Consider the following 22,598-nt stretch of genomic DNA (forward strand, 5'->3'; position numbering starts at 1 on the left):
CCTCTTCTTGGTGTATACTGTCATAAATTTGACATTATAAGGTTCCTCTTCTTCCTCCCTTTATTCTCTAATTTTGATATCAAAAAAATATGGAATCATATTGGCTCTACCCAAAAAAGCTCCAACAAATATCAGGAAGCACGAATTCGGACAATGGTGGTCGGCATACTAAAGGACGAGAAGACCATGTCCATCATGGTGGAGGATGGGTCGTCGGCTGCCGACGCCGTCAATGTTTTGACTCGACGGTTTGCAACCCCTCAAAAAGAGGTAACCGATCTATGATTTTGAGAAGCACCCTAAGTGAATTTTGGGTTTTAATTGTATTGATTGTGAAATAAAATCATTTAATTGCCTTGATTACATAATCAATTTTATTAAATACAATAATAGAGATTACCATAAATTAGTTGAATAAGTAATTGTTATGAAGATTGTGACTACAATCTTTTCAATTTTTGACCGACTAAATTATTCAATCATTTAAAGATTAGTAAGTTGAAATTGATTGCCGAAAGAAGAAGAAGAAGAAAAAAAAAAAAAAAAACTACACTATTGAATTGCCTCACATTATAACAGTTAACAGTTCACTTTTTCCTGGCTAAATTTGTGGAATTAATGGCTGAATTAATATGAGTGACATTAGTACTACTACTCAACCTTTCACTATAAAACTAACCATATTATGCCGCAAAGTTGTCACAACGTTCTAAAGGTTTACATACTTGTATTTCATTGAATTTTGTTTGAACTTATTGCGGTCGAGTGATCAAGCAAAGGTGTTTTGCTTTGAAAATATCCTCATTTTATTGATTTGTGGCAGTAGCTATTATCGTGGAGTGATTAAAAAATCACCTAAATGTTCCATTTTTTTAAAGGGGTTGTCAATTTCTTAAATGTCAACTTATGAGGCACGAACAACATGTTTAAAGTTTGTAAGGCTAATAATACAAGGTTTTTATTTTCATTAATTTCCTTTTTTAATGTTGGAATTTGCAGAGTTGTTTGAGGCTAATTTCAGTGGTCGACACTTACACTTCATTTCAATAGCCTAAGGTATTTATTTTCTTCTTATTATGCAAATCAATTTATAAAAAATGTAATGCGTAATTCCGCTTGGGTGTCTGTGTATTATTATGAACAAAGCTCTGTTTACTTTGTATAGTTGGTTAATCTCTCATTGTCACTTGTGATCAAGTGAAATTGTAGCTCAATTTTAATATATATATTGATTATCACTCTTTCATGTATGTAATTACATCAATTTATTTTTATAAAATCAATTTCTGAGTTCTTTATAGAAGGAATGCCATGGGCTTCAGACTGTCATGTCAGTGAGTAATTTCAAAGTAAGTTAACTATTTTAGCTTAGTACAGAGGGCTTAACAATGTAGTTTTATAATTTAGATAGTATGTTTCATTTACTTCCTTTTAAAAAGAATATTAGTCATGGTAATTAGTTGGCATGCAGTTCAGAAATTGCTCATAAGTTACAACACAGGCACTCAGGCATATGTTAGCTACATATTGTTGATCTTTTTAATTTTATTTACCAAACTTTATAATTTTCAACATGTCACTGAAATTGAATATACCAGGAGTCATCATTTATTTGGGGGAAATTCCAATATCCTTCATGGAGAACCAAAAGAAAATCTTCAATATAAGTTTCACTGCCCTCTTATCAAACATCATCATGTATTATGGTCTCCCACAAGCATTGTATAAACAATACCGTAAGGACCTCCGTCAAAAGTATGTAGTTAAAATCAATGTCACTATGAATAAAATGGCGAGACCGATCAATATACGGTGCACATCATCAAAGGACTTGGAAACTGCAACTGAAAATGCAGCAATAAAGGCCATTGCGAAGCTTAAAGAGCTATACATGTTTGACATAGCAGATTTCAACTTAGAGGCCATCTGCCTTGAGAGAAAGAGACGACGGATTGCAGACATTAAACGAGCTGAAAAAGAGATTGCATTAGAATCTATGAAGAGCGAGTATATGGATGTTTGCAACAAAAATGATAACCTTATAGAGATACTACGCAAGATCAAGAAGTTAGGCCACCCCATTAATTGGGCGAGCTTGCGGACATGGTGAAGAACCTAAACATGTTTTGGCTATGACTAACTTATAAAGCCTAGAAGTTAGATTATCTTTTTAATATTTGTTATATCTCTCTTTATGGTTTCCCATTTTATTTGTTGGATTATATATTTTACAAGAATATGACAACTAATGAGAAATAAAGTTATATTATTGGGATTTTCTGGGATTGCTATCAGTATGCTGTTCTTATATTTAATTTTGCAGTACCTTTTTAAAAATTGTAATTATTTTATCATTTCCTAAAATCAATGTCAGTTAGATAAGTTATCGTTTGTCCTACAACTATCAGAATAGATACATTTGGGATGTATGTTCCCTTTTTTTCCAGCTATGTTATGATCTACTTGGCTGACAGAAGTCCAATTTGGTTAAATAGATCCCTTCATTATATATAAAAGCATAGTATTATTAAACCTAGGAGCCAGATGTTTATATATATTTTAACAAGTTAAAAATGCTGATGCAGTGATGGTAGACATAGAAAAGGCAAGACAAGCACGACTCTTGCGCCGACACATTATTAGGCAAAGAAGGGCAAACCAAGTATGGACTGCAATACAAAATCAAGACAATAACTTACAGACTCAACAAATACTCCCTCCGCCCACAATTATCTGCAACATTTTCCATATATGGGTGCTTCTATTATGTGCAACAAAAAATTTTATTTCCTCATTTAGTAATAAATTAAGTGGTAAAAGACATATGTACCCTTACTTTTTTATTTTGATCATATTTAACTCTATTTAATTACACACAATTAACACCTAATGATCTACAACACTCTAATTGTTCCCACCAAAAATTAACACCCTCACACTCTCTCACATCAACAACTTTTCATCTCCCAACTGCCTCATTCAATGTTCTTCATTCAATTTCTCTCGATTACGATGCTTCCTTCATCAATTCTGGAGAAATCTCCAGAATTGATACAAAACCCCTCACTTCTCTTTCATTTTCACACTCTCTCTCCTGAAATCTCCCCCTCTCTCTCTCCTGCGAAACCTAACTCCTCAATTTCTTTGCTTTCTCTTCTGAAATGGATCAAGATCCAAACCAGTCCCCAACAAACAACACCCCGCCTCGTAGATCTGAAGGATCTACCCTCTACAAGCTTCAACCCGGATCTGGAAACCTAAAACCTGTTCGCCGCTGCACTTCCTACTTTCGGAGATACAGAAGAGGCAAGATCGGAGCAAAACTCCGAGAGTATGTGTCCAGTGACGAAGAGGAGCAGGAAAAGGAGCCTTCAACGGAGGAGGAGGGGGAGGATCTAGCCCTAGGTGGTGGATCTGGAGGGGAGAAGGGTCCCCGGACTGTTGAGGAGGTGGTTGGTGAAGCTTCCTCCGCTGTAGCTGTGGCTGAGAAGTCAGTCGAGGACTCTGACTGTGTGGAGATTCATGTTCAGCCTCCACCAGTTGAGGTTGTGGTGCTTCCAAACTCTCTTGTTTCTGGAGGTAGGGTCTTACCGGAGTCCCTGAAGTCAACAGCTTCTTCCTCCAACTGTGTGGGCAAGAAACGGGTCAGATCTGTCTTCACCATGGACTACAGTGACTGGGACCCTGCTTATTTGGCCTTCCTTAGGGACAAGTACCCTAATGATTTCCCTCCCAACAACTGATCTGCGCAGCGTAACTATTTCTTAACCCTAATTATGGTTTTCATTGTTCTTGCATTTTCTGGTTGCTTTTGAAAATGTTTGTTAAGCATGTTGAGTCCCTTGGTGTTGGTTTGTGTTGTGTTTGTGTTTGAGGATGTGTTGGATTGACTCCCTTGTTGTTGCTTCATGCATCTGTTCATATGGATTTGTGTTTGTCTTGGATTTGAGTCCCTTGGTGTTGGTGAGATGTTGGTTGTTGTGTGTTGATGGTGTGTTGGGTTGCTGGATTCACTATGGTAGTTGTACTGTAATTTTGGAGAATCTGATTATGATGTGGGGTTGTTCTGTTTTGGACTGATTCATGGATTTTGTTATGTGTGTGGTTGCTGGTAGTTGTAAGACTGTACTTATTGCTATGGGATTGTCATGTTGATGCATGATGAGGCATGTGTTGGTGCCTATCCTGTCCCTTATGGTTATTGATGCATGCTGTTCTTGGAAGTCTGTCCCTTACCCTATGAATCTGAGTCCCCTTCTTATGTAGACTACATGTATGAGTCCCTCTATGATGCATGTGTTCATATGGCAATTCCAAATGATGAAGGGACTCACTTTGATTTGGAATTGTGAGGGGGCATTGCTCCAACAAGTGTGTTTCACATTTGTTGTAGAGGTATCCCCCTCACATAATTCCAATGAAAAAAATGAAACCTAACTGATGGAATATACACAACCTATGCCAATCCAATTTTCATTCATATCATGATTTCATTTTACAACACCAAAAGATTGAGTCCTTACCCATTCATTACATGACTGCCTTAAAATGTAACAGGATATTTAACAAAATACAGATAACCAAACCATTTTCAGCAAAAAGAAAAATAAACTTGCTTAAATTTTCAAAAACCATGTTTTGAGCACATGTTTGGTTATGTGTGGAAGTCATGTTGTGTTTGAATAGTCTTCTATGCCCTGCCCCTAATCTGCATCCACTTCAAGCTGAGTATTGTCTTGATTGTTGTGATTGACTTCAATAAAAAGTGTGTTGAGGTACTCAACTGCTTGTTGAATGAGTCCCCTATCACATTCCAACTGTTCAGGAAGCAACCCCATGCTGTCTAACCTCCTTTTACCCATATGAGGTGGATTGAAATTGTTGCCCCCTTCCTTTTCTAGAATCATCTGCATGACACCTTGCAATGTGATCCATGTGTACTTGTTGAGAATGGGATCAAACCATTCATAAGCCTCATAAACTTTTTCAATTAACTCCTCAATTTTGGTGGGAAATGATTGGTATTGTATTGACTGTATGACCTTAAAGAGTCCCAGATCAAGCACATTTAGGTCAGGTGACTGTGCTGGCTGATAGATCAATTGAATATTGAACCCATCTGTAGTGCATGCTGCTGTGAATTCCTCATCCATAGGAATCTGATGAGGCCTTGCATTGTCCCATTATATGTTTATGTCTTTAGGCAGACTTGGGTGCCATTGTCTCTTGATTGCTGGTATGACATTGTTTAGCAGCATCTTCCTGATCTCCTCCTTGTTCACACTCTCTGTGGCCTTAGTTTCCATAACTCCTGCATCTCTGTTCTTGCTTTTTTTCTTGGCCCTCTGTTCATAAATGAAGGGAAAAATACCAAACTTCCCATCATGTAGCATGAACCCATTGCTGTCATACAATGGTTTGCCAATTACCCCCATGAACATAGCTTTGATTTTGTACCTCTTTGACTGCTGACATCTGTAGGGGTTTTCTTCCTTAGGTAAGAGGTAGAACCTCCTTGTTTCTGGGTTCATGTAGAACCATTTTTCATCAATGTGTATGTCCTGTTGCATGTCAACAAAAGTAGGATTTCCTACTGGTGGAATTGGGTGAATGTGTGCTAGTGCCCACTTCATCCTTGCAATTTTGTGGTTTGATGTGAGAGATGGATGGTTTGCTGCAGTATGTGTTCTTAATCTGCCCTTTTTCTTCAGTTTGTGGAGAAATCCATGAGATATTTTGAGAGCTGCTGCATAGCTTCTCTCTGTTGTCCTTTTATACAAAGGGACAGACTGCAAGTACTCATCTGATATGTCCTTTGGTTTTGGACCAGTTTTGCCCAACTTTCTGCTTCTGACATCAATGACATTCCTTTGAGCAATGCTTTGTTGTACAAATTTCCAAACCCTTAGAGATGTGCTTCTGTGTACTCCATATTTTCTGCAATATCTGACACAAATCCCCTTCTGAGTTCCCCCCCATGCATGTTCAGTAAAAATTCATCAACCATTTGCCTTTTTGTTTGGACAGTAAGTTGTTTTCTGCTTGTTGCCTGGGCTGGTGTCATGTTTTCCTGTGAATTGTTAACTGCTTCATGGTCACTGTCTCCTTCATCCATGCTTGAGTCACCACTGAAATACTCATATGGTCCTTCATTGAGTAGTTGTTGAATATCAAAAAATTCCTGATCAAAATATTCTTCCATGTGTGTGGTCCCCTCTTCAATTTTTTTTTTTTCAGATTGATGATGAAGGTGATGAAGTTTTTTGCTGGTTGAAGTTTTTTGGAGAAGACCTCAAAGAAGCGGAACCCTAATGCTGCCCGTAGTTTAGGACTAATTGTAGTTTAGGCAGTGTATATTTTGGACTGATTATGTTAGGATTTAAGGGGGTTTATTTTTGAAGAAACATGAATTCTTAATTTGCTAAGCCATGAGGCTTTGGTTGTGTAATTAATGGTCTAACTCTCACTATGGTGCCCTTTTATATGGCACTTGAATTGCTGAAATGTTGATGTTTATGTGACTGCTTTTGGCAAAAGTTGTCAAAATTTGAAATTTTTAAAAATTTGGGTGGAAAACTAAAATTTTGAAATTTTTAGACCAAAATATTAGAGGGAAAACCAAATTCCCTCCACTTTTGGGAATCTGATTTCCACCCAAAAAAAGGGAGGACCACTTTCTCTCTCCTTTTTCCCACTAAAAAAGTACCCACTTCCACTTTCCCACCCATGTGCTTCTTTTTTCTCTCTCTTCTTTCCCTCCAATACTACACTTAATTAATCCAACACAAATGTAATTAAACCTCCCTAAAAGTTTCACCTAGGAGTCCGCAAAAAGTACAGTTGTTGCAGATAACTGTGGGCGGAGGGAGTAGTAAGGACCATTTTGAGTGAAGGTAAACTTGGTGAAAAATCTCATTATTCTTAATTTAATAGCATAACAATCACTTAATACGTTCACATTTCATGTTTTTTTGACAGACAAGGCAAGGCAAGCAAGACACGCACGACTGTTACGTCGATACATTTTAAGGAAAAGGGCAAACCGAGTGAGGGCCACACTAGCCAGCGACATACCATCTCAACAAAGTGTATCAAGTAGATTAAGTGAAGGTATGTACACAAACTAACAATACCAAAAAAAAAAAATGAAACTGCACAAAGTTAATACACAATTAATGAGTTTGTATATATTGTTTTCTGACATCCAATATACCATCCTTGGTTCCAAAGGGTCCTCTCAAACTTATTGTCGAAAGAGGAGGATTGATAATGGTGAATGTTCGAACGCATCACGCCAAAAACAAAGAGTGGAGTTAGAAGTAAATGAAATGCATGACCAGCCCAATCAAATTGACACCCACTCAACAGCAGGTATAATCATAATTGGCATAAATCATGTTGTGAAAAGCTTATTAATATGTACACAAGAATTAACCTAGAGCTTTTATGTCATGCAGCTACAACATCAATTGGATGTAGTAGCGAGACCAATATACATGCACACGTTTCTGGAAGAAAAGAGCAACAAAGTAAGGTCACTATCTTTTAGTGCTTTTACAACTATTTAGATGTACAATGTCATATGGACTTATGGAGATATCTTAACAGGGAAGTACAAAGAAACGTGGAATTTTGGGCCACCAACAAAAAAATGTGTTGATTGCAGTGCAAGGGTTTGGATTGAAGAAAGAGTGAAGAGTGTTGGCTCAGTTGACAACCCTAAGCACATCATCTGTTGTCAAAAGGGGAAGATTCTACTCCCAAAACTCAAGAATCCACCTCAATTCTTAAAAACCCTTTTAAATCCAGATGGAGGTACTCAAAATAAAAACTTCAAGGAGAACATCAGGCCGTATAACTCTATCTTCGCATTCACATCTATGGGAGGAAGGGTTGACAAAAGTGTTAATAGAGGTCTTGGGCCATATGTCTTTAGATTACATGGACAAAACTATCACAAGATAGGCTCATTACTCCCTCCTGTTGGTGAACAACCAAGATTCACCCAACTTTACATTTATGACACTCAAAATGAGGTAGCCGACAGAATCAACTCCCTCACAAGCAATGCCACCAGTGAGTTGGATCCCGAAATAGTTGCTGGTCTTGCAAACATGCTTTATGAAAACAACGAACTTGCTAAGGTGTTTAAAATGGCAAAGGAATGATTTGCTGTCACTGAAATGCCAAATGTTCGGGTACGCCTAATTGGTGTGCGGTCAAAAGATGGTAGGGAGTACAACCTACCAACTACAGAGGAGCTTGCAGCATTAATTGTTGGAACAGGTGATCCACAACAAAGTACTAGAGATGTCATCATAGAGGAAAGAAGCTATGGCCTTCAAAGGATATCAGAGAACCACCCCAGTTTTATGGCCTTACAATATCCATTGTTGTTTCCTTATGGAGAGGATGGTTACAGAATTGACATCCCCCATAAAGATGCTGAGACCACAACTAGAAAGAAAAAGAAAACAGTCAACATGAGAGAGTATTATGCTTATCGATTGTGCGAGGAAGCAATGACTCTCATATATTGTGGGAGGCTACGCCAACAATTCATAGTAGATGCACTAACATGCATTGAAGAAGTGAGGCTAGGTTATGTCCGGCTCAATCAAACCACAATAAGAAAGGAAATTCTGCGTGGGTTAACAGATGCAGTTTCTCGAGGGGATACATCACCCGCCTCAATAGGGAAACGTGTAGTATTACCTTCATCATTCACTAATAGCCCCAGATTTCGAGTCCAGAACTACCACGATGCAATGGCCATATGTAGATGGGCTGGCCCACCAGACTTATTCATCACATTCACATGTAATCCAACATGGAGTGAGATTAGAGAATTTTTAGCGTTGAATCCGGGGCAGCGGCCTGAAGATCGCCCAGACATCGTGGCTCGTGTGTTTAAACTAAAGCTCGATGAATTAATCAGAGACTTAACAACAAATGAACATTTTGGGAGGGTTCTTGCAGGTATGAAAAGAAATTAACGAGTTACGAAAACTTTGAAATTAATAATAAAACCAGAAATTTATTATTTATTTATTTATTTTTTTTACAGTTATATACACCATTGAGTTCCAAAAGAGAGGTTTTCCACATGCACACATACTTCTCTTTCTACATCCGGAGGATAAGATTAATAACCTTGAAGACATTGACAGCATAATCTCAGCGGAACTTCCAGACAAAGAAGCCAACCCAAATGCATACGAATTAGCTGTCCAGCTAATGGTACATGGGCCTTGTGGGGTTATGAACCGAAGCTCCCCTTGCATGCAAGATGGGAAATGCTCCAAATACTATCCTAAGGATTTCATTTCTGGAACAACTGTAACTGATGAGGGTTTCCCAATATATAGACGACGTGATGATGGTCGAACAGCTATAAAAAATGGCCACACAATAGATAATAGATTTATCATCCCTCACAATGTTGATTTGTTGGTGAAGTATGCAGCCCATATAAATGTAGAATGGTGTAACAGAGATAAGTCTCTAAAATACCTATTCAAATACATGAATAAAGGACCAGATATGGCTCTTGCAATGATTGAAGAAAGGCACACACCTACAATGGAGAATCAAGAGAATGGGTCTGAACAAGTAGTTGATGAAATTGCTTACTACCTAAACTGCAGGTATTATTCACAAATAGTTATTAGTACATCAATGAACATCTTTTCCTATATGTATTTAAAATAAAATAACCACTTCAGTGGTGTTCATGAATTTAGGTATGTCTCGGCCGCAGAAGCAAGCTGGCGAATATTTGGTTTTCAAATGCAATATAAAGACCCCGCTGTTGAGAGGCTGACCTTCCATCTACAAGATGAACAAGAGGTCATTTTTCATGACCATGAAGCACTGGACACGGTCATTGAAAGAGTAGGGGCTCGAAAAACAAGCTTGACGGAATGGATGGAGACTAACAAGTTGTTTCCAGATGCTCGAGAACTCACATACGCCGACTTTCCAACCGAGTGGGTGTGGAATAAAGATTTGAAACTATGGAAAAGGCGAGAAAGGGGATTTAAAATAAGAAGAATATATTTTGCTCATCCTAGCTCCGGTGAAAAATACTATTTGAGGATGCTACTCAACATTGTCAAAGGTCCAACTTGCTTCCAAGACATCCGCACAGTCGATGGAATCATTTATGCCACATACAAAGAAACATGTTATGTCCTAGGATTACTTGATGGGGACAATGAGTGGAATGAGGCTCTAAAAGAAGCTGCTACATGGTCAACCGCACCACAACTACGTGAGCTATTTGTAACAATTCTACTCTTCTGTGAGGTGTCAGAACCAAAAACTCTATGGGAGAAGCATTGGCAAAACCTTTCTGATGATATATAATATAGACAACGACGTCATCTAGGTATTGAAGGGTTGTGTCTAACAGAAGATGAAATCCAAAATTACTCGCTCTATGAGATTGAGCATATCTTAAAAAGAGGAAATAGAAGCCTAAAAGAGTTCCCTGGAATCCCATTTCCCGATATGGCCCGACTTGAAGACATTGGAAATAGGATGATTATGGAGGAGCAGAATTATGACACAAGCACATTGACTCAAGAATCATATCACCTTCAAAGAGGTTGTTGAGCAGAAGCAAATTTACGACACTATACTCCAATCTGCTTATCGACAAGAAGGCGGGGTGTTCTTTGTCTATGGAAGTGGAGGCACAGGGAAAACTTATCTATGGAGAGCCTTAATAACAAAGTTAAGATCTGAAAATAGCATAGTCCTTGCGGGGGCATCATCGGGTATCGCATCATTACTTCTGCCAGGTGGACGAACAGCACACTCGAGGTTTAAAATACCATTTGCACTAAATGAGTATTCCTGCTGCAACATTGACCAAGGATCTGATCTAGCCCACTTAATAGAAAAGGCAAGCCTCTTTATATGGGATGAGGCACCAATGGCACACAAACATGCCTTTGAAGCAGTTGACCGTACATTTCGAGATATCATGCAACTACATGACCCATCCTCTATGGAAAAAGTATTTGGTGGCAAGTTAGTTGTCTTAGGTGGAGATTTCAGACAGATTCTTCTTGTTGTTAAAAAGGTGAATCGAGCAGATTTCATAGATGCGTCCATTAACAAGTCCTCTGCAATATGGCCACATTGTACTGTCTTTAAATTAGAGACAAACATGAGATTATTGCAGAGTAGTAATGAAGAAGAGAAGAGACAGCTAGCTGAGTTCAGCAATTGGGTGTTACATGTAGGAGATGGAAAACTACCAGCAATTGCTAAAGAAGGGGAGGATGAACCAATGTGGATCAACATACCTGATGACCTATTGATAAAGGCTGGAGAAGACTCAATTGATGAAATGGTGGAATGTGTCTACCCAGACCTTCTTCAAGAATACACCAACCCAACATACCTACAACAACGTGCCATACTTGCATCGAAAAATGACATGGTTGATAAGATCAATGATCAAATACTCAAAATGATACCGGGAGAGGAAAAAGTATATAAGAGTGCAGATAGAGTATGCCCATTGACTAGGACGGGGGTGAATGTCGAAGCATTATACCCAACGGAATTCTTGAATACACTGCAGTTGCCAGGAATACCAAATCATGAATTAAAACTTAAGGTGGGATGCCCTGTTATTTTGTTGCGGAACATTGACCACAGTCGTGGACTTTGCAATGGTACAAGACTAATTGTCACAAGATTAGAGAAATGAGTAATCCAAGCCGAAGTTATAACTGGAACACATGTGGGCAAGAAGGTACCAATCAGCAGGGTGGAAATGTCACCATCTGATACAGAGTGGCCATTCACCTTAAAGCGGAGGCAATTTCCTCTAAAACCATGTTTTGCAATGACAATAAGTAAGAGCCAAGGACAGACATTCGAGCAAGTAGGAGTATACTTACCCGAGCCGTATTTAGTCATGGCCAACTTTATGTAGCGGTATCACGAGTGACTACCCGTAAAGGCCTTAAAATATGTATCCCCACATCTACATCAACTACAGAGGAGAGCAAGTCCACAATGAATGTAGTGTACAAGGAAATATTCTCTAACTTATAATTATCTTTGGTTCTAAATTTAATATAATAAAATCAGCCATAGTATTAAACATAGATGTGTTAATCTCAATATTGCTATTGTTTTCCAATGTCTTTGCAAATAAGTAGGTTTAATTTGTATGCACGTCAAGAATTTTATCCGAACGTAGCTTAAAAATGAGTTTTTATTTTATTTTTTAACAAAAGGTGGGATCGTAATGATTAGTTACCTTACTTCATAATTTTAAAAATACAAAATAAACAACTAGATATCAATTTAATAGGAGCTCAGCTGTGAAATATTCATACTTTATGAAAATTAGTATATATCACAAAAGGTATGAAAACGACATAGTATAGAATATAAATTCAAAGCCTTTAAGGATGAAATATATACTCCGTACAACTGTTAGCTATTAATTTACTAAACATCATATGTCTATGAATCTATTATTATACTACTAACTTACAAAATAAAAAATAAAAAAAAAATCCTCCCCCCAAAAAAAAAACTAAAAAGTTATAACTGATGTTTTTTTCATTATAATAAAAAGTGGAGCATCCTATTGACTGTATTTCTTTCTTTATGTTTCATAGGCAATTGGCATTCTGATTGGGATGGACTCAGTGCCCCATCAAAAGCAAACTCATTAGCTTAATGCATTACTCACGCCCTTATGTCAGCAGGCTAAGTTTTGTGGTCATGATGTCTAAATAAATTACTATTGCTGTTTATGTGCTTTTTGGATGCGTTGATTAAGTGCTAGATTTTATCCCCCCCAAAAAAAACTTATAAGTTATAACTGATGTTTTTATAATTACAATAAAAAGTGGAGCATCCTATTCAAATATATTGTCGGTTACTAATCACATTAAAAACACACCTTCTCAATTAAAATAGTTATATTCTATAGTAATTATATAGAGTTTATTAAAATAATTTAATAATTTAGTAACCTCTATATAAATTTAAAATTCAAAACTATTAATTAGTAATTAACACACTATGTATATAATTTCAAAACTGAAAACACTCCAACAGCAAGAAAAATGACACAGCATTAATGTATAAAGAAATTTGAAACATATATATGATTATCTAATATTGCATCCAAAGTAATCAATCACTCTATTACAAAAAGAAAGGAGAAAAAAACCAACCACGCACTCCAATAGTTTCTCCATTTATAAAAAAACAAAACAACAGGGTCACAAGTAGTTTCAATCTCAGAGTCAACATTTGAAATATATAGGTAAGTACCTCTCAGATAAAGATATATGTAATTATCAACTATACAGAGAAATTGACTCCATCAACACAACTAACAGCTCTATTCATATTGCAGGGCAAACAAAATGCTGATAACTGATTTGAAACAAACAAAAAGCGGTAGCCATTTAATAGTTCGAGTATCGAGAATATGGAATGTGATCTATAACACAAGTGCAGAACCAACATCGTTGGATATGATCTTCATAGACAGACGGGTTCGAGATTTGATACAAACAATAGTAATGCATGAATTTAAAATTACAAAAGCTAACAATTTATTTCCTTTAAAAAAAATAGGGAACCTCAATCCAGGCAACAATAAGAAAGGCATTGATAAAGGAGTTTAAAGACGATATCATAGAAGGAAAACTGTACACAATCAACAATTATGAAGTTCGTAAACATGACAAGCATTATTGTGTTGTTCGTAGTGATCTCATTATTAGATTCACACCCTACACAACAATAGTTGAAGAACGAGAGAGCGTTGCCGATATTCCAATGCAAAAGTTTAACTTGCTAGCCTTACATCGCTTGGAAGAAAGAAACAACAAAAAGGACTACTGCATAGGTAACTTTTTCCTTTTTTCCCGCGAGGAATACTGCATAGGTAACTTAAGTAAACAAAACCATTTTTTAAGGGAAAAAAAAAAGATTATTATTGTTTCCTAAATTCGTATAAACAGATGTCATTGCTTTTATAACGGGCGTGGAAGATAAAGGCACTGTCAAGGTCAAGGGAGAAGACACACCTATAAGGAGACTACACATTGAAGACCTTCAGTAAGAAACCATACTAATAAATAACATTAGCTTTTGATTTCGTATTAAGTGAAAAGAAAGCAATGGCATTAACAAATTACCATCAGGTTTAATAAGATCGTTGTGACACTATGGGGATTGGCCACAGACCTCATCACTACAGATATTACCAACGACGAAATGAGTTCAACAGTGGCAGTGATCACCTCATTAAAAGTCACACAATACAGAGGTAACTACTAACCAAAACCCACTACACCTACACAATCTGCATTAAAATTCGATATAAACTAATAAAAGGCCCAAATCTTATTTTATAGGTAAGTATCAATTGGGATCGTCAAGTGCTACAAAGATATACTTGAACCCGGAAATTCCAGAAGCAAAAGACTTCTATCACAAGTAACAACAATTCACACTACACACTAATATAGAAATAACTTTCAAAATGATAAATCAATAATTAAAAAATATATGCAGGTCAAAAGAAGAAACTACACCTGTACGATACTTGGAGGCAAGGAAACAACAACCAATTGAGGAACAAATGTTCACAAATAGAGAACAAATACAGAGCATCTTGGAAATGGATCCAACTAGGGAGGTACTGTACTAAACATAAAACATAAAAAAACAACATACATTATACAAGTTCAAACAAAACACAAGAAACACCATTACTGTACATTTTCAGATCAAACTAATCAATTAATATCTACACACCCAAAAAAGGGAATATTCACTTACAGGGGAATAATAATGGATCTTCGCACTGATGGACAATGGAAATATTTATCATGTGACACATGCAAGCGAAAGATAAATGACGATCGGTTTTGTAGGGTTTGTCAGCTACGAGTGAAATACCCAAAACCAAGGTAAAAAGAAATAATTTTTTTAAAATAAATTACACTTACAAAAATTTACAAATACATCGCACACATAGGTACTTATTGAAGGTGGAATTAGACGATGGGAGTAAAAGCTGCCAAATGACATTATTTGATAAAGAAGCTGAGAAGATTGTCGGAATTGAAGTAGAAGAAATGGTTGACCTCTACAATAAGGTAAACACAAAACCCACAAAAAAAAAACCAAAACAAAAAAATGGGCAAGACAAAAGAAATGGCAAATCCATTAATATATTCTACTGCATTCATTTAATACTATCACACAAATAATATGCACATTTTGATACCTAGGGCTAACACATTTACATCACAATCTACAATAACAAATTGCAGGCTAACAGGGAGGACAAAGTTATGAGTCGCCTAAAAGAATGCATCGGAAAACAATTTGTATTCCGTGTGAAAGTGAACACAAGAAGTGACACGGTGGAGTTGAATTGTCACAAGACATTTGACATAAACTATAACTTGGAAACAAAATATTTGCTGCAAAAGATTCATGGCATGATGAAAACATCAAAAAAGAACACTAACCAAGGTACACAAGAAGATCCGCATATGTTGCACAACACAAGTTCTCCAAATGCAAGTGATAACACATCAACTAAATCAGACGAGAATGAACAGAAAAGAAGAAGAACCACAGAGTAAGCATATGTTGATACCCCTACCCCCAAACCCTCTATTTCCCAACAACAAATAACCCAAAGCACTAATATCATCATATGAATTTGTACAGCGAAACTGAACAAACGAAGCTTCTCAACTTTGGAAAGAACCTTATGCAAGGAGAAGACGCAGAAGAAAAACAACTCCCCTCAAATAACCAAGATGCATCACAAAATGAAAAAAATGAGGAAGTGATAGAGTCTATAAATGATTTACTTGAGAAATAATATATATAATAGTAAATGTAAAAACTAGCAACCAAGTACAGTATTGTTAATTGTTCTATCTATTACTTATGCATTTACGGGATTCTATTATTGTTATTTAATTCTCAATATATATGCTATTTAAAAATGAAAAACTTGCAAATAATACGTACAAAATTCAAGCAACAGAACATAGTGCGTGAAATAAAATACATTAGTCACACACAACAATTGATTTACTAACTTTGTGGAATATGGAGAAAAATTCAAACAAAATTAAACGCTTGAAATATCACAACATCTACAAACAACAAAGAAACAAAAAAACCGGGGCATCGCCCGGGTCACTAACTAGTTGTGAGTATAAATATGCATGTGGGGTTAGAGAGAGATAAAGAAAAGAAAAAGTGGTTAAAAATACGGAGAGAGAGAGTGTTGGGAATTGATGTTAGAGTACAAAACATGAAAAAGAAAAATGGTGACAAATCATCAAAAAAATAAGAATGATATTGTAAAATAGTACAACCTGGCCATCTCCAATGGTAAGACTCAAGTTTGAGTATTGAAATACAAAATGAGTTGTTTTTTACCTCTAATGGTGATATCATATCCACTTCTCAATTTAGCAACTCATATGAAGTCTTAATTTCTTATAGTGAGACTCTCTAAAGTATGCAAATATCACTTTTAATTTATGACCCACCAAATCCTTTTTTTTTTTTTTTTCTTTTGTGAAGAGTTGTTTTCTAATTTGTATTTAAAAAAAAAAAAGAAAAGGTAAAACTTAAATAAATTTCAAAATATATTAGAATATTGACAAGGACCCACATTTTTTGTTAAATGAAACTCAAAGTTGAGTATCTAAACTTAGCAACTTTCTTTTGGAGTTGTTAAGTTTAGATACTAATTAACTTATTGGTATACATTGCAAAAAATACTCTTTCTATCCTAAAATACTCACTTGAGTCTCACCATTGGAAAGGGTCTAAATAGAAATAAACACTTAATTTGATGACCCAAAAAATGAATACAAGCATGTAATAAAGGGGACAGAGGGAGTAGTGAAGTACGGAGGTGTGAATGTTTTATTGTGGTTTTTATTGAATGTTTTATTGTGGTTTTTATTGCGCCTTTTGGGAGATGAACAATCGATCGAGGGTCTATTCACATTTACATAACTTAACTAAACTGATTAGAGCTGAACTGAACTTAATTGAACTGATTGGAGTTAAACTGAATTGAACTGAACTGAAATATTAGATTATGAATAAATGTCTTCTAACTATAGATTAATGATCTTTTGTTTATTTATTATTATATACATTAGTGTAATAAATATATTTTAAAAATACATAAAAATATATAAAAACATTTATGAAAATTAATAATAACTTTTTTTATCAAATGTCTCCGAAGAGACTGAAAATTAATAATAATATATATAGTGGATTGCAGAAAAATATAAAAGTGATAAAAAAAATAATTCTGTAAATTATTAAGTTTTGTAATATAGTATTTTAAATATATATAATTAAGAAGTAATCTTTTAATATTATTTTATTATAGTGGAGCGCATATGGGAAGTACATACAAGCGTCGTATAAGGGTACAAAAAAATTGAAGCGCGCTTTTAGTATTTTATTTCCTAAATCTTTCAAAACTCCCGATCTCAACTCCAAACAAAATCTCCAAAAACCTAAATTTTTTATTTACTTCCTCGTCTATATTATTAGGAAAAATCCTGGTCGTCTCCCTCCTCTCAATTGTCAAGCAGCAAGGTTTCTTTCAAATTTCTTGAGCGAATATCTGAATTGTTCTACTAAACAAGGTTTGATCTAATCCCTTTAATTTCCTTGCCGAATTATGTTTTTGTGGTCTGAATTTGTTGCGATTTGAAACGTTTCCCCAATTTTGTTGTGTGCGTGAATTTTAATTGTTGAATAAATTTAATTCGCTATTTTTTCCCTCTTTAATGGTCGAATTTTGCTAAACCCATACCCATTTTTTTTTATTTGTTTTTGAATATTAACAGAATAAAGAAAATTTCTAAATGTTCTCTGCTTTTTACCCCTAATTTTATTTGCATGTATTGTGTTTAATTGATTTATGAACCTGCTAACTTAAGTAGTATATATCTTGGTAATATTCAAGAGGATTGTTGAATTGAAATTCAATTATAAATATACAAATAAGGACATATTAGAGGCCCTCGAGAGTCAATTGTAGATATACAAATAAGGACAAATTCAATTATAGAAAGCAGAAGAAGATTGGAAGAACCCCTTAAGATCTCGTTATTGAAGACAATAATGTTATTGTTGAAGCTTTCTCTTTGTTTTCTTGTTATCATATTAGGAGGGGGGCAACACAGTAGCACATCTAATGGCTAGATTAGAGCCAAGTAATGGCGGCATTGAGCAGGTGTTTTTGAGTGGTTTCCCGTAGGGTATTGTTACCCTTGCGAATATTGATGTAACTTGATTTTTTTTATAAATAAAGTTGCTGCCATGTTTCCTGTCAAAAAAACAAAAATAAGGACAGATTCAGTATTCCATCATGTAATCACCCTCAATACAGATAAGGACATATTAATCTGTATAATAAGGTAATAATGTAGTATAGTAATGTTAATTTCATGTGTTTCTCTACTGTTAATTGTAGTATAATAATATTAATTGTAAGTACTTAAACTTGCATACATGACATGTTTTCTAATAAACATTAGTATCCCATTAATTTTATTGCTAGTTACTTACTCCCTCCGTTTTTAAATATTTGCTCCACTTTCCTTTTACGGCTGTTTTTAAATACTTGCTCTATTTCCTTATTTGGAAAGTTTTTACAATTTATAATTAATTTCTCACACCTAGTGGACCCAACATATATTCTCTCTCCTTCAGTTCTCTCCACTAATTTTGCTTTCTACAATTTTTTATTCTTCCACCAACCCCACTGTTTTTATATTGTATTACTTTCTTCAATTTCTCCTAAAACTCCGTGCATGGAGAAATGGAGCAAGTATTTAAAAACGGAGAGACTATTTTAAAAGTAATGGAGTTGTCAGGCAGTTTGTGCTTTAATATCTATTCTTTCACTCTGGATGTTGTTTAGCCATATCTTGTTTGCCATGAGTACCCAACAGGCATCTTTTCACTTCGGATGTTGTGACCATACTTTTGGGAATCCTGCCGGACTGGATGTTGTTGCTAGAACTTTAAACACCCGAATTGGAAAGAACTTTACACCCCTAACACCCCAATAATTCTCTCTTTAAACCTGTGAGTACCCTGACCAATATCCAAGAGAATTACTGAAGTGTTACTGCCACGTGTTCAAACTTTAAGGCTATATCAAAAGTTAGCAGCGGAAAACTAATTCAATTATAAATAAGTTTCAAAACCAACAACCAAAACCTAATTAAGTCTTACAACTTGAAACTATTAAGGCCCTTATTCAAAACCCAAACTAGTAAAAGTCGTATATAAATGAAACCGTGTTTAGATAAATTCAAAAGTAAGTAGCAAAATAAACTGTGAAAAGTAATCAACACTCCACTCAAAATCCCACCACCTTGATGCAAATTCTAATTATGTAAAAACATGTGGTTAATCTGCTCCCCAATATTACAAGTGTAAAATTTGGATCGTCACAGGGTCACTGAAAGGCAAAGGCCATGAAAAAAAACACACAAAATCACGCAATCAGCAACGCTGAGTACATACAAGCTACGAAAAATAATAAGAAATCCCTAGCATGCTACTAATATTCAACCATTACATATAATTAAATTATAGACTTAAACACACGACTGAACTGGCAACTTTACTAAGACTTCACTAGTTAATAATAATTAAATCATTTCATTTTATTCATCCGATTAAGCAATAGACAAGGTTGTCCATCCCATCCTCTATTTGGAACATCAATAAAAGAAAAACCCCATGCCTCCATTCGGAAACATCAATAAACATCCAATGGCCACGGGCGCGACTCCGTGACCATATCTAGTATGAGATCTCACCTAGCTCATAGTTTTTGAAAAGTATTCGAAACAAGAGACTCGTAGATTAGACGGCCTCTAGAAAAGTGCACGACTAATACCCCGTGTACCCAACCCTTGATTGTCATTACTCTAGGGCCCTGCCTGGATTGTAGGTAATGGGCCGGAATAAATAAGGGTTAAAAAATTACGGGTTAATATAAGCCTGGAATGAGGGGAAAATTTTGGGCCCGAAATTTTTACTCCAAAAATGAGGGTTATACATTACCCACCCACCTTTAATCTTTTTTCTTGATTATCAGCACGACAACACTACAACAGTTACCCTTTCTTTCTCCTCCTCTATCTCCCATGCTTTAATCTTCTCGACCAACATATTGGATTGGATCTTCCTTGTTTACAATTATCAAATGCAAATTTCCGGTGACATGAATTGAAAATTTATTTTCTTGTTTGTTTGTTTGTTTATTTTTTTGTTTATTTTTTTTTTTAGAAAACCCGTTCCAATTGTATATCATGCCTGCAATTTTCTTTCCGAATTTGTTATTCATATTCCAAATTTAATTTGCAAAATTATAAGATTTGTTTCTTTTTATTTATTTTATTTTTTTGACACAAAGAACTACCAAATTAAAAATAAAAAAGACCACGAAATATAGAAATGACGATGAGCTTGACCCGCAAGCCAATGAGCCGGCGACACCCAAGACCTAGGAACCTTCTGAATTTTACAGGCAGTAAGGTCCCTGGCTATGTCCTTGATAGCATCCAATAGCCAAACACAAGAAATATCATTCCCACCTGTCCTTGTTGTTTTGGGTGTTTTTGTCCCTCGGGAGAGTTACAACTCGAAGACTGGTCCGGTGCGGCCTGTACCTGCAAAACAAACGGAGACACCGGTTGGTAGGTGCTCCGCCTCCGACGATCAAGTTAGTAACTTGAAGGGAGAGAAAGAGGTGCGGAAATTTAGGTGGGTATCTGCTCGGATTCCAAGCTCAGATGTCTCTATCAAAGGGACAGTTTGTAATAAATGGTAAAACGTGTCCTCCAAAAAAGGGGAATCTCCCTATTTATAGGGTCCTCGGGAATTGTGCCCCTTAATTAGGTCACGGAACCCTAATCATTGGTGGGCTGCGCCGCATTGCGGCTTTCTCGGGATTTGGGCCTGAAGGCCGCCATTTCCCCAATATTTCTGGAGTGACACATGTCAAGCAGGGATAGGTCCACTTTGGACCACCCTGGGACTGACACGTGTCATCCTCTGGCTGGACCACGTGGCGGGGTAAAATTACCTAATCATTTGCCCCTCACAGATGTGACGTGGCATGCCACGTGGCATCTGTGACATGTGTCATGCTCCGGTTAGTTGGTGGTAATTTTACCGCCAAAAAGTCACTATTCACCTTCTGAGTAAATTACGGGATTGCCCCCGAATTTACCCTCTATATATAGCCGTTTACCCTCATTATTTTTGTACGTTCACAAAAACTTTCGAGAGAGAAAACTTTGAGTAGAAGTCATCTGTCTGAGTCAAGCGAAAGTCAGGAAAACTCATTTTCATCAACACAGCCGGACCCGTCTACCTTCATATATCAAATCTAAAGGTACCGTCTCTGTCTCTCTCAGCTCTTTTTCATTTTACACCACTTGTACATATTTCTTGCAATAAATGGATTCATCACCAACACACACGGCACAACCTAGGTTAGAGTCCAGTCGGTCACCAGGGACGGTTGAGTCTAGGACTGGGAGTGCCGTCTCAGGGTGTTGGAACCACCCCTTTGCTTGGATTCCGACCATTTGCGTGTCTGTGCAGGACACAATGGCTCGGACTATGCAGACAGCCACAGATCCAAACTATAGGAGCAAAGGCTCAGGCGGCCAAACGCCTGAGGGAGAGACGTCTGGCCAAGGACACCAGACGGCTCCGGAGAGATCCCCTCCGCGTGGCCCCCAACTCCTCCAGACTCGTTTTTGGACGAGTGTGACTAAGGCGGCGATGAGGCCGTCTCAGCTCCTGCCTCCCAAGATGGGGAGGAGACGGAGAGCGGATTCTCCGCCTCCTCTTCTGAGAGTAGTGATGACCTTCCCCCGCTTGAGAATAGCAAGGAGGAAGAGAGGAAGAAGTTGAATGAGAAGGATGATCCCTACAAAATCCACTTCTCAACCAAAGATAGGGATCTCATGGAGAAAAACCTCAAAAATTTCCAAAAAATGCACCCGTTAGGAGACGGGTACAAAATCAGGGTGCCGCCAGCAGACGGTACCATCTCATGGGAAGATGACTAAAGAAACGCCAACGGCTATTTCGGCTGTTATGAGGCGGTGTTCAAGGCTGGTCTACGCTTTCCCCTTCACCAGGCGGTGAAGGCAATTTTGAGAGGCTATGGCCTCGGAGTCTGGAAACTTACCCCCAATTCTTGGGCAAACATCTTGGGGTATGTTGTCACCTGCAAATTTCAAGGGCTCCACCCCGGCTGGGAGGCTTTTGCTAAGATGCATTATCTTAGCCGTAGCCCAGGCGGGTACAAGGCGTGGTACACTCTTACCACGTTCCCCCAATACATGATGACCTTGGACAAGGTCTCCAAATTCGACGGTTGGAAGCACAGGTCCCTCCAAGCGGGAGAACTATGAGCTCCGCCAGTATAATAAAAAGCCCGACCTACTGGGCCGGAAGTGCTGTCTTCCCCGGATCCCGGTGATGAGTGACATTTATGGCAC

The 22,598-nt window shown here is 36.9% G+C and overlaps 2 protein-coding genes across 2 annotated transcripts; one reads left to right on the forward strand and one right to left on the reverse strand.

Moving 5' to 3' along the window:
• Positions 1-5,183: 5,183 nt before the first annotated feature.
• LOC145610596 (uncharacterized) lies at positions 5,184-6,202 on the reverse strand. The gene is made up of 2 exons (XM_081665907.1): positions 6,050-6,202; positions 5,184-5,963 (listed from the first exon to the last, which is right to left on the reverse strand). Exons 1-2 carry the CDS (start codon positions 6,200-6,202, stop codon positions 5,184-5,186), a joined length of 933 nt encoding a protein of 310 aa, XP_081522033.1.
• A 1,981-nt stretch (positions 6,203-8,183) lies between these two features.
• On the forward strand, positions 8,184-15,895 carry LOC145610597 (uncharacterized). Its single transcript, XM_081665908.1, has 12 exons — positions 8,184-8,979; positions 9,068-9,647; positions 9,744-10,284; positions 10,589-11,632; positions 13,624-13,897; positions 14,013-14,109; positions 14,196-14,320; positions 14,409-14,490; positions 14,569-14,692; positions 15,048-15,155; positions 15,333-15,646; positions 15,739-15,895. Exons 1-12 carry the CDS (start codon positions 8,184-8,186, stop codon positions 15,893-15,895), a joined length of 4,242 nt encoding a protein of 1,413 aa, XP_081522034.1.
• The last annotated feature ends 6,703 nt before the right edge of the window (positions 15,896-22,598 follow it).

The sequence above is a fragment of the Chenopodium album genome, chromosome 24 (genome assembly GCF_948465745.1).
Source record: "Chenopodium album chromosome 24, dcCheAlbu1.1, whole genome shotgun sequence".
Lineage (NCBI taxonomy): Eukaryota > Viridiplantae > Streptophyta > Magnoliopsida > Caryophyllales > Amaranthaceae > Chenopodium > Chenopodium album.